Below are 19604 nucleotides of genomic sequence, written 5' to 3' on the forward strand. Positions count from 1 at the left end.
CTGTTCTGAAGTACAAACTAAAGAAATCATTTACGCAGTCAAAAGGCCTACCAACTGACAAATATGTTTTTAAGTTGTACAACATATTTAAAACAATTTACTGACTCAAGATCAATTTTTTGAGTCATTAGCACTGACATAAAATGACTTCCTTTTTCATAAGAACGGGGTTCCGCAATCAAGTAATTTCCCAATACTATTATGAAAGAGTGCTCAAGTTGTACTCGGCACAGTGTGTACTCTTAATCAAGCTTTTACATTGCAAATTGTGGCAATGTAAAGTCAAAAGGTTCTGATCTTGCCCATGATGCGTTAGTTAACTACAGTTTGCCTAAGGTCATACATATATTATTACATCAAATACAAATTTGAAGCTATGTTTTGCGCGATAAACCTCATTGTAGATTAAATACAGCCATTGTGGTGGTGTTGCTGCACATGTAACATGTGTAAACTTTCACTAAAAACCAACACAAGCATGTGGTCGGTTTATTTACTGTGGGGATTCCAATGAGGATCCTTCTCCGGCCTCCTGCTCTTGCCCCCTTTGTTGGCGCATTATTATAATTTAAGCTCTCCCCCACACTCTTGTGTTTGGCCTTTGACCTCAACTACTCTTTGGGTCCCGCTGAACACCATTATTTGGTTAGCACATCATAAAATAGCAAAAACTTCCCTTAATCTTGAGCAGCCAACCATATATGGACCAGGTTTGATTTTAACTGATATTCTACACAAATTAAGTAGTCAGTTAGTGTTGTGTTTGTATGGGAATCTTCCCACTCTGTTTCGTTCACTGCTGGGAGCTGTGATTTCACAGGGTCAAGCTGGGGGGAGGTGAGAGCGTCTTTCTTCAGCTCTCAGGGCCTTTTTAGGCACGAACAAAGAGTTCATTAGCATTAGCATGAGCTCTGCTAACAAAAGACATTTTCATCAAATCGAATTGACAAACAGGTATCTACAGGATTTGGGGATAACCTCAGAGGGTCTTTGGAGGAAAAAGTGGGGTTAATTTAAGAAGCATTTTCTTTGCTTCTTTGAAAGAAGACCGCAATATCTTTACTTGTATTTGCCTCAGTTTTGATATCTGGTCGCCATGAGTGATTTAAACGAAGTCCGGAGTAAGTGAAGGCAGACGTTGCTGCTAAATGCCTAACAAAGCAAAGAACAGCAGCTTCCCTTTCGCATAAAGCTATCGAATAATTAACCTGTCCCTTATCTGCACTCTCTTTCCTATCTTTGTTGACTGGCTCCACCTGGGGGGTGGGGGTTCGAAACCTGGTGTCCCCCCGAGGCGCCAAAATGGCTGAGGTCGTCTCCGCGGCGAGGAGCTGCCGACTCACCGGAAAGTTTGGCCCGTGAAGTGAGACTATTTGTACTTTCAGGACGTCAAAGTTTCGATTTTACGCACGCGGACATTCTCTTCCGGCACAGAGCTCCCGCGAGCGCACAGCGCATCCAGCTCGCGCTGAGTCGGCTTTTCGTTCACTGTCCGCGAGGCTGCGGAGACAACAGCGCGAGCGCGAACCCCTCTGCGGAAGCGGTAGGTGCACCGACTTCTACCCGAACGCTGGCAGCTGTTTTAGCTTTATTTGCCAGTCATTTCTCCTCTTCCAGCGACAAACAGCTGGTTTTTAGGAGAGAGACCAAGAGTTTTCAGGGACAACAGTGTTGCGATGGGAGCCAAGAACAGAGAGATGGAGACACTCGAATTAGCAGTTTAAAGAGAGGAAAACACATTTGCTCTCAAGTGATAAGGTTGTGCTTTTGTCATGCGACTACCCGCATATCCGGCTATTTATATATTTAAATCAAAAGCAATTACCCGCCTAATATGTCCCCAAGGATGTTTGATCTCGCTCACGTTACACTACTGGTGTATTTATTAGAGCATGTTCAGATTCTAAAATTGATGGGATTTTGAGGGATTACAATTTAAGTTTAAATTCCAAATGATTTGTGGGTGGTATCCACTGCTGGATACGACCTATTAAGGAATCCTATACAGATGATGGGAGCTGAGAGTTAATATTAATACATTGCAGCTACCGGCGCAAACACGCCTTTTTTAATATTAACCGAAGGTGCAGAAATCTACCCATTCGTCAAAATAATGAGTAGTTTTTCATTTAAAGTAAATACTGTTACATTAATGATTTTCTCCCTGTAAAGGAACAGTAAACAGGCGCCGGTCCTTTGGGAGCCAGAGCTGTGGTGACACCAGCCTCACTGGTTCAGCCAGTAACCAGAACCAAGTGGAGATTCCGCCTAGCTGCCTTGAGAGGACTCTCGCTGCAGGAGGGTGCCGTTGCACTCTTCAGCCAGGAGGAAAAGTGGCCGATTTGCAGACATGCATCATTTAAGGACTACCTTTCTGAGGCTTCGGCCTTTAACCGGTGCACAGGCAGCTCAGAGATTGTCACAACCGCGCCTGTCGGTGACCACAGCGGGCCCACGGAGGGTTCCGCCCTCCAGACAATTGAACACGTCGGAGCCTTTTCTGAACGGCACCAGCACCAACTACATGGAGGAGATGTATTATGCATGGCTGGAAAATCCAAAGAATGTCCACAAGGTGCAGTATGCTTCCATGGTTATTGAAAATGTATCCTTGGTAAAACTCTTCTGAAACTTACAACGCTGCAACCTGCAGCCACCAAAGCGCCTGCAGTCGCTGTGAGAAGTGTTTTATGTTTGGGAAACCAACGTGTGGCGATGAGCCCCAAGTCAGGCGAGAGGTCAACACGTCCTTCAGCGGACCGAAGCAGAGAAACCCTGTAGGATCACCTGCTTTGAACATTCCTCAGTGATAAAGGAAAGAACAAGGCCCTTGAAATCACTGTAGAATCCAGGCTCCGCCCACTAATCCTAAACCTATAGGATGCTTGAAAACAGCACAGAGATGTGATACTATGCTAAAATGATTGACAGCTCAGTAGAATACTTAAAACTCTAGACACACAATATAAAAAAAGGTCTTCACAGTTTGTTCAGGTTACAAGTATAATTTAATCTCAGCAGTGTTGTTATTGATGTAGTTTGGCAGGTATCACTGCAGCATCGATCATCTTGCTGCTCATGCCAGCTTGTCATGCACGTTCAAAGTCAGCACCTTTGAGATGGTTTCGACCTGCGCGGCATCTTTTTGAAGTACTTTGGTTAAATCATCTCTTGGTTTTCTCTCTCCTGCAGTCTTGGGATGTGTTTTTCCGTAACGTCAACGCCGGGGTTCCACCTGGGGCTGCTTACCAGAGCCCCTCGTCCCTCCTCAAGCCTTCTCAGGGACTGACCGGTGCCCAGACACTTGTGGGGGCTCAGCCCAATATCGAGGAGCTGGTGGCGGATCACTTAGCCGTGCAATCCCTCGTTCGAGCATACCAGGTAAACTATACCAGGCCTGAACCAATGATGTCATAGCTGATTGTTTATTAACACTGCGTGAGGTTTTATGCAGTTATAATATAATTATTGAAACTATCGTCAGCTATGCAACAAAAAGTCGGATGTCTCAAACAAGTCTGGGGGACTCTTTTCTATTTGAACACAGATAAGATGTCCTGTATATCGTGAGTGAGTGTAAACAACGATGAACTGTGTACACGCTTAGCATTTGTATGTATGTTAGTAGGTATGCATGTATGCTAAATGCTATGATTCTGAGCATTTAATACAGTAACACGAGGACAGCGAACCCATCCAGAAAACACTGCTGATAATGTGACACATAAAGGAAAGGGATTATGACTCACAGGACATTCTACTTTTAATAAACTATTTATTTTTTTACTTGCTTCCTCTTTGGGAAGAGTACATGCTAAAAGTAAGCTCCCTCTCTGGGCTTTCACCAGTGTTTACCACCCACTGTACAGTAAAATACAAGATTTATTAACATGCACAAATACACTAATACACATAGTCTGACCTGAGTGTTCCTGGTTGTAGGTACGAGGGCACCACATAGCAAAGTTAGACCCTCTGGAGATCAGCTGTGTGGACTTTGATGATGCACCATGCGCCATTGGCTTCCAGAACATTGGTAAAATCTCTTTTCTGTCTCATGTCCTCATTATGTTTGGGGATGTTTTGTGTTTTTAAACTGAAATCTGGTGTTTCTTAACTGGTGTAACTGGTTTTAACATTGGCACGGCTCTCCTCTGTCATCTTGGATCACAGCCTTGCCTTTTATCACCACATTCATTACCTTTTTATGTGACAGTTCCTGCCAGTCCGGGTTTATCTGTGTGTCCAAATAAACCCTCAGAATTAATTTGTCAGAATGTATATTTCCTGTCAATCATTAACTAATGGCTCACTCATGCTTGATCCTGTTTCCTGCTGTGCATCACCACACATTATGAAACCAGCCGGTTTGACGGGCCTGCATGATCTGTCGCTGATTTGCCACCACTCAGCTCAAAATGGGATGTGTCAGTTTTGTCGCAGTGGTGCAAAGAGAACATATTGGAAAGCGTGCGCGGAGGCACGGGCACGCATGTGCGCACGTGTGTTGGTGTCATTGTCCCTGATGAAAGGGCCTCTTTGCTCAAAAGCAGGTGATTGTTTTGATGGTGCTCTGTGGCGATAAAGCCGAGCTTCACAGCCATCAAACAAACAGCAAATCCAAAAATGACACCTGTAACAAACGAGAGTCTATGAGTCTGTTCTGTTTGGGCTGCACCTCTGGAGAAAGGTGTGTGCACTCAAAAGTGTGTGCACAGATGTGTTTATTGGCTCGTGTTAACCTTTGCTCAGTCACAGATGAGGCCAAACACTACTTCGTTACAATGTTACTCTGATTAGATAGCGACCAGACACACTTTGACTATTCTTTATTCTTTTTTTTTTTGACTTTGATGAAGGAATTACATTTCTGGGTGTGGGTCAGTGTGTGTGAGGAGAGCAAAGTCTAAAGATCCCTTATGCAGGACAGAGAGCTGACTCTGAGGTACTGGACTGAGAATGTCCTGCGCTCAGCGCAGCAGCCCCACGCTAATGTGCTGACAGTGATGCACAAACACTCAGTCGTACAACCCTCCCTCCGTCCATATCTTTGTTATGTGCACGCAGAACATCATGCACACTGGAGATAAACACAAACTCAGCCCAAGCAGCGGCCAAATAATTTTATCATCTCAAAACACTCTTTTAAGAGATAGATTGGGAAGTGGGAATTTTTAATTTCAGACATTTCTGATGTTTTAGCTAACATGACTGACTGAAATTTACTTTAGTACCATCTAATTCTTTAGTTTTTCTGTATTTTCAGAGAATTCTTAAATGCTCTGGGAACAGTTGTGGGACTTAAATATCTTGGAAAGAACACTGCTACTAAAGAGAGATGTGGCAGGATTTAGTCCAGTTGGTGTCTTAAATAATGTAGCACATAGAAGAATAGAAGCACATAACTCATCCGAAATGTCATTAGAACAACTAAAGTTAAACAGAAACTTCCCGGCTTTGCAGCAGCGTCGTGACAGCAGTCACCTGGCTGCTCTGGATACCTAACTAGATGCGTAATGCTAAAATTAACACAAAGGTCAAACAATTCAGGATGTAGAACTTCTGCATTCTGCTGTTCTGCATAACCTAAAATAACATGCCTGATAAAACCAGAAGTCTTGCTTTTATTCATTTGCAGGTTATAAACAAACATAGCTGTCTTATGGCTGTAGTCAGACTCGTATGTCACTGAACACACAAACGCTTTGGTGAGGTAAAAAACATTTAATTTAGCCTTACCTGGATCGGGTTTAAATATAACGCCCCATTCTCTGTGCAAACATCGACAGTTTTACTCATCAATGACAAAAAAGGCAAGGAAATGAGGACTAATCCCAGCCAGTTTACCAGCATTTTAAGGAAACCTGATACTTCAGAGGGGGGGGGGGGGTTCTGGTTGTGAACGTGTCAAGGGTGCAAGTTTCAACAAGGCTATTGTAATAGGTGGTTATGAAGCCTTGTTCGGAATTTAAAAAGTCACATAAACTGTATCAATGTATTCACCAACACGTTCATTTTTTCTTTAGCATTTTTAATGTAAAAGTGAGCCAAAAATACATTTTTTTGCAGATGATGATACCCATGCGTGTCTTATTTAAACATGATTTGGCAGTTTAAATATAAAAGATAACAATCTGGACAGAGAAAAGGAGAGATAAAAAATGGAAATAACTGTACATAAGTTAGACACACTGAACTTTAGAAATGTGGAATCTTTAGGAAACTTTGGGAATTTTAGGAGTTGTCTGCCGGATGTGAAAACCAAATTCTACCTGTATTTTCTGATTTTCAAACTTCTTGTTCGTTTTGTCTTTCTTCATGTGATCTTCTGGCTCTGTTTTTCCCAAAGTTATACTTGTCTGTGCTTGTTTGCTGACACTTTTCTCGCCATTTCTACAGGTTTTAATGGCCTGAACGAATCCCATTTGGACAAAGTATTCCGGTTGCCAAAAACCACTTACATCGGAGGGGGTGAGAGTGCCCTGCCTCTCAGAGAGATTATACGTCGGCTAGAGGTGATGGCTCATAAGTTCCCGATCATTTTTTTCTCTCCTTAACTTTCTCCAAAACTTTAACATGATTGAAACTTTAAAATTCATCAGTTTTCCCAGAAATGTTCCAGAATCTTTTTTGGAAGGAGTCATATGTGAATGACTGACAATTTGCTGGAAATTTATAAAAGAGGCTTAAACAGGTCCTGAACATTTGACCCAAAGCTAAAAGACGCAGAGCATTTTCTTTCTTAAACATCACAACGCGCCTGTCTTTGCTGCAGATGGCCTACTGTCAGCACATTGGTGTGGAGTTCATGTTCATCAATGACGTGCAGCAGTGCCATTGGATCAGAGAAAAGTTTGAGACACCTGGAATCATGAAGTTCAGTCTCGAGGAGAAGAGGACTCTTTTAGGCCGGGTGATCAGATCCACAAGGTCTGTGCGTCGCTTCCTCAACACACCTCTGTAATCAGCTATAAAAGCATTCAAGGCATGTGGAAAATGGGGTTTCCGTGAGTCTGTGGAGGAGGGGAGAGATGCTGCCCTGGCTCAGTGTGAAGCAGCAGCGCCACCTCTTGTTCACAGGTTTGAGGAGTTCCTCCAGAAGAAGTGGTCTTCAGAGAAACGATTCGGCCTGGAAGGATGTGAATCCCTCATCCCTGCCCTCAAGACAATCATTGACATTTCCAGTCAGAGCGGAGTGGAGAGCATTATCATGGGAATGCCTCACAGGTAAAAATGGAGAAACGCACAATCACTTCTTCCAACAGGACGCTCGGTTTGTCAGACTGGAGCTTTACTGGTCGTGTCTCTGCCGACACTCATGCGTGCTGCGACTACATCAAATCTGTTCCCTGCTGCATCTTTTGTCCAGGGGAAGACTGAATGTGCTGGCCAATGTCATTCGCAAGGAACTCGACCAGATCTTCTGCCAGTTTGACTCCAAGCTTGAGGCTGCAGATGAGGTTTGAGACGGCAGCTTGTTGTGTTTTAGTAGCAATGATTGAAATACTTCACTTTTAATTCACCAACTGTAATATAAAAGTGGCAGAATAAACCTACGCAGTGTCTTGTGAGATCTTCTGGCATTGTGTTCTGACCTAAAGAAGTCAAAGATGATTCAAAAAATAGGAGTCTGGAGTCGAGCTGCTCTCTTCGACTCTTCAAAATGTGGCTAAATTCTGACTAAAATCCGATTTCTTTTGTTCTCAGGGCTCTGGCGATGTGAAATATCACTTGGGGATGTATCACAGGTGGTTGAACCGAGTCAGCAACAAGTACATCACAATGTCACTCATGGCGAACCCCTCCCACCTGGAAGCCGTGGATCCGGTGGTGCAGGGCAAGACGAAAGCGGAGCAGTTCTACAGCGGAGACGCAGAGGGCAAGAGGGTAAGCTGAGCCAGGCGCAGGGGTAAACACCAAGATAAACATCGCCCTCTCTTCTTTGTAAGATGTTTGTCATGATGCTGAATGGTTGCGCAGGTGATGTCCATTCTGCTGCACGGTGATGCTGCGTTCGCAGGCCAGGGGATCGTTTACGAGACCTTCCACCTGTCTGACCTACCCTCCTACACCACACACGGCACAATACACGTGGTGGTCAACAACCAGGTATGTGGTAAACACTGCTAACTTAGTGATGACGGTAAATAGTGATGATGGTAAAACAGGAGGTTGTTATAATTATGTCAGCAGATTTTTCACGCGGTCACAATCCGCTCTTATCGTCCTCACAGATCGGCTTCACCACTGATCCCAGAATGGCGCGCTCCTCCCCGTACCCCACAGATGTGGCTCGAGTCGTCAACGCTCCCATCTTCCACGTCAATGCCGATGACCCAGAGGCCGTGATGTATGTGTGTAAGGTGGCAGCTGAATGGAGGAACACGTTCCATAAAGATGTGGTTGTAGACCTGGTATGTTCAGAATTGGTTTTCCGCCATATTAAAGTCGCCCTTCTTCAAAGCAATAGAAGTTTGAACATCATTGCTGATGCCCGGTCGTGCTTGTTCTTCCCCGTATTCATCTCCAGGTGTGCTACAGACGTAACGGCCATAACGAGATGGATGAGCCCATGTTCACCCAGCCGCTGATGTACAAGAAGATCAAGAAGCAAAAGGGCGTCCTGAAAATTTATGTAGAAAAGCTCATTGCTGAGGGAGTCATCACACTACAAGAGTATCAGGTAAACCAACCTCGTACCTGTTGAGCGTTGATACATGCGTTCTGATGTTTATGAGCGACTGTCTCAGCTGTAGCTTGAATTTAGAGGTGATTCTGTCTTTAGCAGGTTAGCAGCCTGTTAAGTGCAGATAGATTTACCTTCTGCAGGATGAAATATCTGCAATGATAACACAACACGCAGACGCTTTGAACATTTCATAAGGGCACGCCTAAATTTCCTGGCATTGACTGAACCATGATTGTTGTCATCATTGCTGAAGTGCAGCCTTTCTTCTCCTTCAGGAGGAAGTAGCAAAGTATGACAAAATCTGCGAGGATGCGTACAGTCGCTCCAAAGATGAAAAGATCCTTCACATCAAACACTGGCTGGACTCGCCGTGGCCCGGTTTGTTTTGTTACCCCTGTTAAAGAGGGATATTTACTCATGTTTATTCATTCTTTTCTTTTTTTGTTTACCTGTTTATGCACCTGCAGATTTTTTTACACTGGATGGACAACCAAAAACAATGAGCTGTAACTCCACCGGCATCCCCGAAGAACAGCTCTGTCACATCGGAAGCATTGCTTCCTCGGTCCCACTAAAAGACTTCACCATACACGGAGGTCCGTCCACCGTCCTCCCGCTTCATTCAAAAAAGTGCGACAGTGCAGGTTGATATCGCTGTTTTCTTTCAGGTTTGACTCGTATCTTGAAGAGCCGTGCAAACATGGTGAGTCAGCGTGTGTGCGACTGGGCTCTGGGGGAATATATGGCCTTTGGCTCTCTGCTCCAGGATGGAATCCATGTACGTCTCAGTGGTCAAGATGTGGAGAGGGGCACGTTTAGGTAAGAAGATGCCCTGAAAATAGACTAATACGAGTAATCCAGATCTGTACCACTGTCGTCTCTCTCCTTTCTGTTTCACAGCCACCGGCATCATGTTCTTCATGACCAGAACGTTGATAAGAGGATCTGCATCCCGATGAACCACATCTCCACCAGTCAAGCTCCTTACACCGTTTGCAACAGCTCGCTGTCTGAGTACGGAGTCTTAGGTAACCTCCTTAAACGCTCCGCTCCTGTAAGTCGTTGCTGTGTTTGACTTTTATTGACCTAGATGTGTTTCTGCCTGCTATTTGGTGCAGGTTTTGAATTAGGCTTCGCTATGGCCAGTCCAAATGCACTGGTTCTGTGGGAGGCCCAGTTTGGAGATTTTCACAACACAGCTCAGTGCATCATCGACCAGTTCATCAGTCCGGGTCAGGCCAAATGGGTTCGACAGAATGGCATCGTCCTGCTGCTTCCTCACGGCATGGAGGGAATGGTAAGATCACCGATCTGCAGCATTCTCCTGCACGAGCTCCAATAAGCCTGTAACACGTCACTTTTGTCCTCTTGCTCCATTTTGCGCCGTCCTCAGGGTCCAGAACACTCATCTGCCCGGCCTGAAAGATTTCTACAGATGTGCAACGATGACCCAGATGCATCTCCTGTGAGTTGGTGTCAGAAACCTGCTCAGTACAGACTTTGTAGATAAAAAGTTTCTTGTATTAAAGTCAGGCTACCTCCACGATCCTGTGACACCTGGAGGCACAGACTACCCAGGAGTGCCTCTAAATGACAGAAAGAGCTTCAGATTCCTTTCTGTTCCTTTAGCACCGTAGTAAGAATATTCAAGAATGAATTTCTAAATAAAGCTTCAACCACCTGATGCTCCTTTTCCTGCAAATCAAGTCAGCTGACCTTGGAATTCATGTCATGCCGAGAACTCCCATATTAGCTGAACAACAGGAAATGACTAGAGCACAAAAGGAGAAGCACCAGTAATTACAGGAATGTTGCGTAAGGAAAGTGCTTTTATAAAAATGTGTGTGTGTGTTTGTTGGGGGGGGGGCACCTCTGCATTTAAAGATGTTTAGGTATCATTTGATGACCATGTCTCCGGTGTTTACCTTTGTCTCCACTGTCCGGCAGATTGTGACCGAAGACTTCGCAGTGCATCAGTTGTTCGACTGTAACTGGATTGTTGTCAACTGCTCCACGCCCGCGAACTACTTCCATGTTCTCCGCAGACAGATCCTTCTGCCCTTCAGGAAGCCCGTGAGTGTGAAACAGAGAACGTGACCCTGCCCACAACATGATGTTCCGGCTGATCACTCGTTCTGTTTATCTGACCGACACCAGCTGATCGTGTTTACTCCCAAGTCACTGTTGCGCCACCCAGAGGCCAAATCCAGCTTTGATGACATGCTGCCAGGTGAGAATTGACAGGACAAGTGTGGGATTTGCTGGGGAAATGGAGAAAATGAAAGACCTGAACCTCTTCTGTTCTGGAATTTACAGTAGGATTAGTCTCCATGTGTAACTGCGCGTGTGTGTGTTATCTCGCAGGCACACACTTTAAGCGGATAATCCCAGATGACGGGCCCACAACTGTCGACCCACAAAAGGTGAAGAGAGTGGTTTTCTGCACCGGCAAGGTCTACTATGAGCTGATCCGAGAACGCAAGAACAGAGGCATGGACGATGCCGTCGCGGTCGTGCGCATCGAGCAGGTACGGTGCACGACCTTCTGCCAGGTGTCCAAACGGTGCCATGGGGTTAGAGGTCAAATCGTGAATCCATCAGCTGACGCAGGTCGATTGTTGTATTCCTGTTGCTCAGACGCGTCTCTTTCTCTCTGCAGCTCTCTCCATTCCCCTTTGATCTGGTGAAGGCTGAAATCGATCAGTACATCAATGCCGACCTGGTGTGGTGCCAGGAGGAGCACAAGAACCAGGGTTACTACGACTACGTCAAGCCCCGCATCTCCAACACCACCCAGCACCGCCGCCCCGTCTGGTGAGCTTGCTGGGGATTCCGTTCTGTGCTTCTAGTGCGTCCACAGCCAGGCTGAGTCCTTGCGTGTGTTTCAGGTACGTTGGTCGTGAGCCTGCAGCGGCTCCCGCTACTGGAAACAAACACACCCATCTGGTGGAGCTCCAGCATTTCCTGGACACGGCCTTTGACCTGGAGGCATTCTCAGGAAGACAGTAGACACTGCTACACTCCGCCGGAAGAACAAACCTGCCTGCATTCACTTCTCCTTTGGCATCCGATTTGTCTTGACATATCAGGCGTAACACAGGTATAACACACTGTGCCGACGATATCAAAGCCGATCGCCATGAAACAACCTCACGTTCACGATGGTGGGCGCTACTTTCAAGGGAAACGAATCTATACATTTATAAAGAAAGTCCTTTTTAAAGTTGGTTTTAAACTGCTGCTTGAACACTTGAACCCTGCAGACCCATAAATGCCTGAAAGAGAAGAGAGAGACAAACAAAGACCAGTTTATTAGTTTAGCTGGGAAGAGTCAGCGTAGCTCCTGTAAACGCTTTTGCTCCTTTACACCAAAGCAAAATAATCTACTCGTGGTTTCACTTTGTTCCCAGGTGCTTCAGGTTTTAAAGGTGGGGAAACCACAGTTAGTCATTGGCTGGATCATTTTTTGATTAAATTTGAATACTAAGTTAAAAACAGTTTGCTTAAGTTAGATAAGTGGTTGGGTAAATCTAAGTCTTTTTAGGTGCCTTCGTAGTGCCCATTTAGCAATTAGACCTTAGTGTCAGTGTGAGATTCTCCAACATATTTCAGCAATAAACCAGGGTTTTACACATCTCTGCCCTTTTACCACAATTAAGCATCAGCTCACAGGCTTTGATTCTCTGGTTGTTTATTAACTCCTTTATTCTGAGCCTTTTTCCTCTTCCAGTGACCACATTATCCTGCCACACCACTGCAAATGTTTGTGCCATAAATACTTGAAGTTAATTTAAGGAGCAGCAATTACATCCAAACCTGATTTTCCTCAGTGCCTCAAATCAGATATTTATTTTGCTATGTCATTTTGCTGTAAATGAATAAATATTATTAGGTGCTGAATTTTCTTTCTTGTGCTGCAGATTTAACATGTAAATAAATGGAAACATTTTTATGTTGTGGTCAAAAGCGAGCTTCTTCTCTGAACCACCTATTTTTCCGTCGCCTATTTCGCCGTTCATTCCTCAGTTTGAGCAATGACGACTGTGGAGCCGAGAGGTCAAAAGTCAGTGTTGAATATACTTAAATAACAGCACTGAGACCGTGAGCTGGAAGTTCTATGTTCCGCCCCTCGCATATGGCCGATGGATAACAAATGACAGGAGAAGACCAGCAGTTGAAATGAGTTTCCTCTGTACCGTTGCTGAGACTGAGGAGCTCGGACATCTGAAACCTCAGCGAGGAGAGGAGCCAGCTGAGGTGCTTTGGGCCTCTAAGAAGGTTTCTCAGACGTGTCCATCCAGGGGGCGACCACAGAACAGACCTAAGACATGTTGGAGAGGTTGTAAGTGTCGATTGGCCTGGGAACGCCAAGTGTCTGGGCCTCACTGCTTAGGATGTGGCCCCCCCACACCCTAAGCAGTTGGAAATGAGACAATTACTGTAATTGCTAAGATTGCATTTTTTCTCCCCGATATTTATTTTTATGCCATTTTTTTGGTTTTACAGGACTAAATGTTATTTCATTATAATATCATAATATAGTGCAGTTGATTTATTTATATTGCATTATAAATGTTTACATTATGAATAAAATCGGTCATTTTAGTCAGGTTATGACCTAAACTACGGTAAAAAAATCAGAAGAGAAAGGAAAAATGACGTCGACCTTAAACACGTCAACTTTAAACACTAGCTGCAAGTCTGCAAAAATTTAAAAGGTGCGTATGTGCTGATGTAACAAACAAAAACAAGAAATAATACACCGTGAACTCAAACATTAGTATAATGTGAAGATTAAAGCATGTTTCCTGATTTCTCAACATGGAACAGTACATTTCCCCTTTCGGCCTCACACTCAAAAATTGCTACATTATTATGCACGTGTGCATGGAGCTAAGGTGAGATGCAAGAAAAAGCCGAAAAGCTATTTGACAAGACCGAAGCTGGTTCCCACGTAAACGTAGCTCACAGCAGACTCTTGGATAATTTATCTGACGAAGGCAAGTGGGTTCTGATGTAGTCAAACAGCGCCACGTTGAAGGTGCCAGATGCCTGCTGGATAGCACAGTAGTCCACCAGGAGCTCAAACAGTTCCCCTGTGGATCAAACATCAGTTTATCAGATGACACTCGGCTCCACAGGTGAACCCCTGTGCTGAGCACTCACCCACGGTGGTCCCCTTCTTCCTCAGAAGGCTGTAGGTCTGCTTCAGACCATGCTCCAGTACCTCGTCACTGAAGGTGAAGAACGCCAACCCCCGCCTGGCTCTTGCTGCCGCCATTAGCTGGATCACGGCTGAACAGACGGAGCAGGAAAAACAGCTCAACTTTCATCCTATTTTCATTATCAGCTGCCCGTCGGAGGGAGAGATGTTTACCTTTGAGTTGTGAATCTCCATTAAAGGCACCGCAGCCCCACTTTCCCGTGGCGATGTCGGGCTCCTCTACCTGGCTTTTGAATCCACAGTAGGCCTTCGGGGACACACATTCATATACATCGATGAGAATATGTAAAACATCTTTAAAGTCTGGACCTGCACTCTGATGATACTCATTTATCCTGATCGCTATCTCAACGCTCAACAAAGACGTCCCCAGTAACTGAATCCTGACATTTGAACCAAACTGCGGCACCTACTCTGCAGTCCGCTGGTCCGCCACCCCTCTCCCGATGTAGTAGCATCATAAATTACAGTATGTGCTCGCTGGGCTTTGTGCTGAGCTCAACACAGGAAGACCTGGCAAAAGTGCTGACATGTTGTTGGTTTGGGTCTGGGTTTTACGAGATTTGCTGAGGGTTCAAAAAACTAGATATTAAAAAGTATCAACTTTATTGCCTCATCTTGCAAAATATCTGTTGCACCATGGTGACAAAGACAAAGCAGCCCCTGATATAAACACACTGAAGTCATGTGACTACTGTGATGTTTGTGGCACACAGAAAAATTCCATTTTTTTTGTCGATCTAATGTCTACTTGTATATTGACCACCGTGTGTTAATGTGCACACATTTCCACACGTGGAAAGCACCTCACCTTGTTCAGTTCCCGTGCCACCATTCTCATATTGTACTGCTTCCATTTGTGGTCAAAGTTCAAGGCATCAATGGCCAAAATCTGCCGCTGCCTCCGAGCCCACCTGTCCCTACAAACACGGCGTTCATTTCAATAACACATTACATCCACAGAGAACCCGTCGTCCCTGGGGAATTATCACCTGCAGCCAGTCGAGCGGCAGCTAAAAGCGCAAACTACAGAGGAAAATTTAAAAGATTAAGGAAATAATATGGCTACAGCGGCTCAATAAGGAGTAATTTTATATTGATACATTTAATATTGATCAGCCTGACCGGTGCAACGTGCTGTAAACAAACAGATTTAGGCTGTAGTTTGATTAGTAGTAGTAGTTTGATCAGGTGCAGCTGCTGAACATTTTCACCATTTTTAAAACTGTGCATGTGCATGTGCAGACAGGCGGAGATGTGAGAACCCTTCCAGCAAGGAGCGGGGGCATAAAGACTGAATTAAAATGAAGGTTAAAGGGTTACGCTCATCTGGATGCTGGGCCTAAGCTGACGTAGAAGAGTAGAGACTCCCTCCCAGCTAAACCCAGAGGCATGAAGCTGGACGGCTCTTACCTTCCAGTGGGGTCTTGATATGGACGTTCCCATCTGAAGCTGTCCCCAAATCCAGAGTAGGTGCTGAACTGCTGAACTCCTGGAAAATAGACACAGCGATTAAATCCTCCTTGATCTTAGTGATGCATTCGTTACCCGTCTGGAGCGGGTTTAGCACGTCTTTAGCTCAGATTTCACGACAGCAATGATTACCTGTAACCACCACGCACTCGTTGTCCTGGAGCTTCTCGGTGAAGAGGCGCGACACAATCAGCTCTGGGTTCACGAGGAAAAGAATCTCTTCCTGCACGAGGCCGGAGCTGAGAACACCTCCGCCCAACCAGCTGTTGGCAAAATCCACCTGAAAGAAACACAAACAAACGCCCCTGAGAACTCTGCCAGCAGGGGCCCGTGGGTGCGCGGGTCCGTTCTTACCTGCAGCATGCCGGTGCCTTCATCCTCGATGGTGCCGTACGATGAGACGTACAGCTTATTCATCTTCTCCTTACAGCTGACAAGGAATGAAACCAGTCAGTCCGTAAACTCAATCCATTATAGCCGGTTTGTTCTCGTGAGAAGCACCGATTTACAACCAGGTGGTTTTAAAACATTTTGGTCATTACCGTTTCCAGGTTTGGACATTGGTATCGGTATCAGGGAGGCATCGCCTCTCAAATGTCACCAGTCCGTCCAGTTGGATTTCTACAGAGTTGCAGACATCTGGTTACATCACAGCACCGAATTCTCGCTGGTGTTTTGAGGATTTGGCACAAACTCACTGTCATCGGTCACCACTTGAAAGTAGTGCATGATGGCCTTCAGCTTCTCAAGCTTCCTCACTGAGCGGTCTTCGAAGAGTCTACGCACAGCAGAATTAAGTTCCAGATGTTCCGCTGATGTGGAGTCTACAGTCTAAAAGCATCACGGCGACGATGATGACGCCCTACTCACCTGCTGAAGTTAATGGTGGGGTAGTTGTGATACTCTGACTTGGAAATGGTGGTGTTGCGGTGGGGGAAGGTGCAGAAAAAGGCGTTGGCCAGCAGGCAGGAAATCTGAACCTGCGACAGAGTGATGGATGCGGCGTTTCCTCTCTGAAGCAGCGGGATGTCCTGAAAACAAGGGAGGCCACAATCAGCGCGGCCGTCGCCACCCGCCGGTGGCGTTGGGAGCTTTGCGTACCTTCATCACGTATTCAGGCAGCTTCAAAGCCAACGCCGCGATCTTCTGAAAAAGCCCGCTGACGTTGATTTTCTTCCTCGCCGCCCACTGAAAAGAGTCACTTACTCGGTCAGAGTGTTTAAACACTTCCAATAAGTGATTTGGATTCAGGAGCACCCACCTCAACGAATTCTTTCAGGGCGTCAAAGGACCACTGACCTCTGTACTTGGGGTTGTATTTCATGATGGCTTTCTGAGAACGGGCGAGAAACGGTTAAACACTTTCATGTTGGGCGGCGCCACCACGGTGTAAAAATATCTCCTAACTCACCTCCACATCCTCCGCGTTCACCGTTTTCTTCTCCACCAGCCTCTTGAGCTGCTTGGAGATCACGCTCCACCTCATCTCTTGCTAAAATCAAACGGAATGTTTACTTCATCAGGGATCGCGGGGCTAGTTAGCCGCTGAGGCTGACTTCTGTTACACACCTTTGGGGTTGAATTACTGTACAACACGCTCGAGGGCGAGCACGGTAACTTCACATAGTTGCTCGACCATTTGTCTCTGCCTGGCTGGGGCACGATTCCTCCTGCTCCGTTGAAAGTGAACACCTGAGGAAGGACAGGAAACGTCTTTAATGCCGCACAGGCGCCCGGAAGAAACAAGAATTTGAAAACACAAACACGTCTGATCGAGCGCCTGCTTACGTCTATGAGAACCGCGTGTCTTGAGCTGAATTCCAGGGGTCCCAGGATTCTCTTGATCTGGGTAATCCTTTTCAGGTCCTCCAGGAAACAGCATAACGTCAGGTCAGGACAGCTGTCGCACTTCGTCTGCTGCAGTTTGTAGGTCTCTCTCTTGAGTGGAGCTTCACTGTTAGAGGTTCCAGGGGAGGACAAGAAGTAATCGGCTTCCCACTTCTGGTGATATTTATCGGGCTTTTCTATGTTGAAAAGGTCAGGCTGAACCAGTCGTCCAACCTGGACACTGTCGTTTCTCGCCATCTTTGGACCTTTCAGTGGAAACAGAAGGGACTTTTAAAAACTCTAACCCCCCACATAGATTCAGAGTAACCAGCAGGAAGGAAGAAACTCTTATTAATAAACATGAAGAACACCCTCGTTTTGGTCATAGATAGAATAAATGCCTCAAAAACACAGTTGAAGCCTTGCGAGGCCCGATGTTTACGCAGCTTTAGTAAGCCTACAGGAAAGAAACTGTCCGATGACGGACTCTTATCGGTCGAAGTCGAGGTTTTAACACTTAAAATGGTGAAATAATTGTTTAACTTACCAGGATTTTTAAGAACACCAAAGCCAAGGCAGCAGAACAGGAAGACGTTTAGTTTCGTTTTCGCGCAAACCAGACTGCGCAGTTCGGGGAATTTTAAATGGCGTTTTGATGACGTCCAGCTGCGATCTTTTGATTATTAGTCACGGGAAACTTTGACTCCCATGGAAAAATGACTCTACACTTAACAGTTACACTATAGAGTCATAGAACCAAACCCAATTAACGTGAAAAACAAGAAAAAGTTCAATAAAAATATAGCTAATTTCCTATACACACACACATATAAATATTACACATATTTACATAAGTATTACACATATTTTAAAAAGGAACCGTATTTTATGTATGTAATATATGTACACAAATGTCAAAATAAACAAGCGTCGCAGCATGCAGTACACCATGTCAAACACGTGGTGGCAGTGGTGAGCGGGTGTTTTCCCACTCGCTGTTTTACTGCCGTTATTTTTCCTGAATACTTTAGTCTCATTGTCATATCTGAATGATCAGGAATATCATGTGGCATCATATCTGCACTGCAGCGAGGCCAGTGTCAAAGGAGGGGTCTTTTACTAACACTGCCTTGGAATGATGCGTCTAAAATTGCATGTTCCCTATTGATTCTATTATTATTCACAGGGTCCAGAGGACTTTAATGGAAATACCAGTGAAAATGTTATAATTATTGTCATCACATACCCCAATATAATACACTCAATAGGATTTTTTCTGTATTCATTTACTTCTGTACATTATAAATTGTTGGCAGTCATTTGATAACAATCGAAATCAACTTAACACAATTTCACCCAACATTTCTTAATCTTGATCAATGCGCGGTAACGTTGGGCTCTGCAGAGGTTCCTGATGGCCACCGAAGGATTTGTTCGCTCTGAGAACGTGACAGCAGAGTTGGTGGGAAGCTCGGGGGTGGACGCTGTCATGAGGTCTCGCTGTGATAGGCATGTGCGTGGCTACATGCGTGCTTTGCTCCGCGACGTGTGCGTGACTCCTCTACGTGCTGATCCAGGAGCGAGCCATGTCAGCCCGCTCGGGCAATGAAAGGGTGGAGGACCTCGCTCGCTAAAGTCATCCTGCATTTGTGTGTTATTCTGGGTCAGCCATTTCCTTGGAATGTTCCGCCTCCTGCCAAATAAAAGTCACTACAATGGTATGCACACATACGAGTGCAGAATCACCAAGATGACTTAAAAAGGCCTGAAATTGTGGGGCCGGGGTCACTGTGGATGCTCGTCTCCATGTGTGGCTGGTTTGTTTCCGCTCCTGCAGCAACTTTGCTCCTACTTTTGCTTAATTCTTCGCTCCTTCCTGCGACTGGACGCGTGGATATTCAGCGTGTCACACGCCGCAATGAAATACAGGCTTGCAAGCGCCACACGCTGAACCAGCTGCTCCCTCAGTCCCATGAGCTGATTCAAAATAAAGATCACCTTCCGCAGCTGTCACTTTGTCACCTTGATCCTCGACTTCCTGTTCAGGAAAGTGACGCTTTCGCAGTTTGCGCTTGTGAGGCGGCTCGTCACGACCAAAAGGATCAGATTAGAGGCTGTCAGATGCAGCTGGATGCTCATTCAGCGCTGCTAATTCTGCAAGACTTTCCAATGAACTGACTTTTATGCTCTCTGCCCACACAAAGCAAAAATGAAACAGAGCGCTGCCAGCTTTGTTTTTTCCTCCCACTGTGCGTTGATTTCAGTAGTTTCTCTTTGTCTCCTCGGGCCCTCCCCAAATCGCCCTCTTTTCTTTCCTCCTGGGGTTCAGAATGGTGCAGCACTGATGGTTGTTGCACCTGAGTCAGAGCAGGGTCATGGCTACAGCCTGCT

General features: G+C 45.5%; 2 protein-coding genes across 2 annotated transcripts; one reads left to right on the top strand and one right to left on the bottom strand.

Annotated features, from left to right (window-relative positions):
• The first annotated feature begins 1251 nt into the window (after window positions 1-1251).
• On the top strand, window positions 1252-11965 carry ogdhb (oxoglutarate dehydrogenase b). The gene is made up of 24 exons (XM_029837362.1): window positions 1252-1363; window positions 1435-1543; window positions 2173-2575; window positions 3193-3381; window positions 3943-4036; window positions 6400-6515; window positions 6776-6930; window positions 7081-7227; window positions 7370-7460; window positions 7708-7887; window positions 7981-8109; window positions 8235-8414; window positions 8531-8683; window positions 8965-9067; window positions 9157-9285; window positions 9358-9508; window positions 9590-9717; window positions 9808-9986; window positions 10083-10154; window positions 10637-10762; window positions 10847-10919; window positions 11054-11217; window positions 11349-11503; window positions 11578-11965. The coding sequence occupies exons 3-24, from the start codon at window positions 2351-2353 to the stop codon at window positions 11696-11698; spliced, it is 3060 nt and encodes a 1019-aa protein (XP_029693222.1). The 5' UTR covers window positions 1252-1363; window positions 1435-1543; window positions 2173-2350; the 3' UTR covers window positions 11699-11965.
• A 1165-nt stretch (window positions 11966-13130) lies between these two features.
• On the bottom strand, window positions 13131-17998 carry pargl (poly (ADP-ribose) glycohydrolase, like). Its single transcript, XM_011604774.2, has 16 exons — window positions 17761-17998; window positions 17175-17479; window positions 16956-17078; window positions 16798-16878; window positions 16648-16719; window positions 16488-16574; window positions 16257-16417; window positions 16085-16164; window positions 15929-16007; window positions 15741-15816; window positions 15519-15666; window positions 15327-15405; window positions 14725-14833; window positions 14067-14160; window positions 13856-13984; window positions 13131-13785 (listed from the first exon to the last, which is right to left on the bottom strand). Exons 2-16 carry the CDS (start codon window positions 17469-17471, stop codon window positions 13655-13657), a joined length of 1746 nt encoding a protein of 581 aa, XP_011603076.2. The 5' UTR covers window positions 17472-17479; window positions 17761-17998; the 3' UTR covers window positions 13131-13654.
• Window positions 17999-19604: the final 1606 nt, after the last annotated feature.

The sequence above is a fragment of the Takifugu rubripes genome, chromosome 6 (assembly GCF_901000725.2).
Source record: "Takifugu rubripes chromosome 6, fTakRub1.2, whole genome shotgun sequence".
Lineage (NCBI taxonomy): Eukaryota > Metazoa > Chordata > Actinopteri > Tetraodontiformes > Tetraodontidae > Takifugu > Takifugu rubripes.

Coding starts and splice junctions, on each gene's coding strand:
- ogdhb (XM_029837362.1), top strand. CDS start 2,351: ATGCATCATTTAAGGACTACCTTTCTGAGGCTTCGGCCTTTAACCGGT. Junction 6,516..6,775: donor AGATTATACGTCGGCTAGAG/GTGATGGCTCAT, acceptor TCTTTGCTGCAG/ATGGCCTACTGTCAGCACAT. Junction 9,286..9,357: donor AGACTTCACCATACACGGAG/GTCCGTCCACCG, acceptor GTTTTCTTTCAG/GTTTGACTCGTATCTTGAAG.
- pargl (XM_011604774.2), bottom strand. CDS start 17,471: ATGGCGAGAAACGACAGTGTCCAGGTTGGACGACTGGTTCAGCCTGAC. Junction 16,165..16,256: donor CCCACCATTAACTTCAGCAG/GTGAGTAGGGCG, acceptor TGCTGTGCGTAG/ACTCTTCGAAGACCGCTCAG. Junction 15,667..15,740: donor AAGGCACCGGCATGCTGCAG/GTAAGAACGGAC, acceptor TGTTTCTTTCAG/GTGGATTTTGCCAACAGCTG.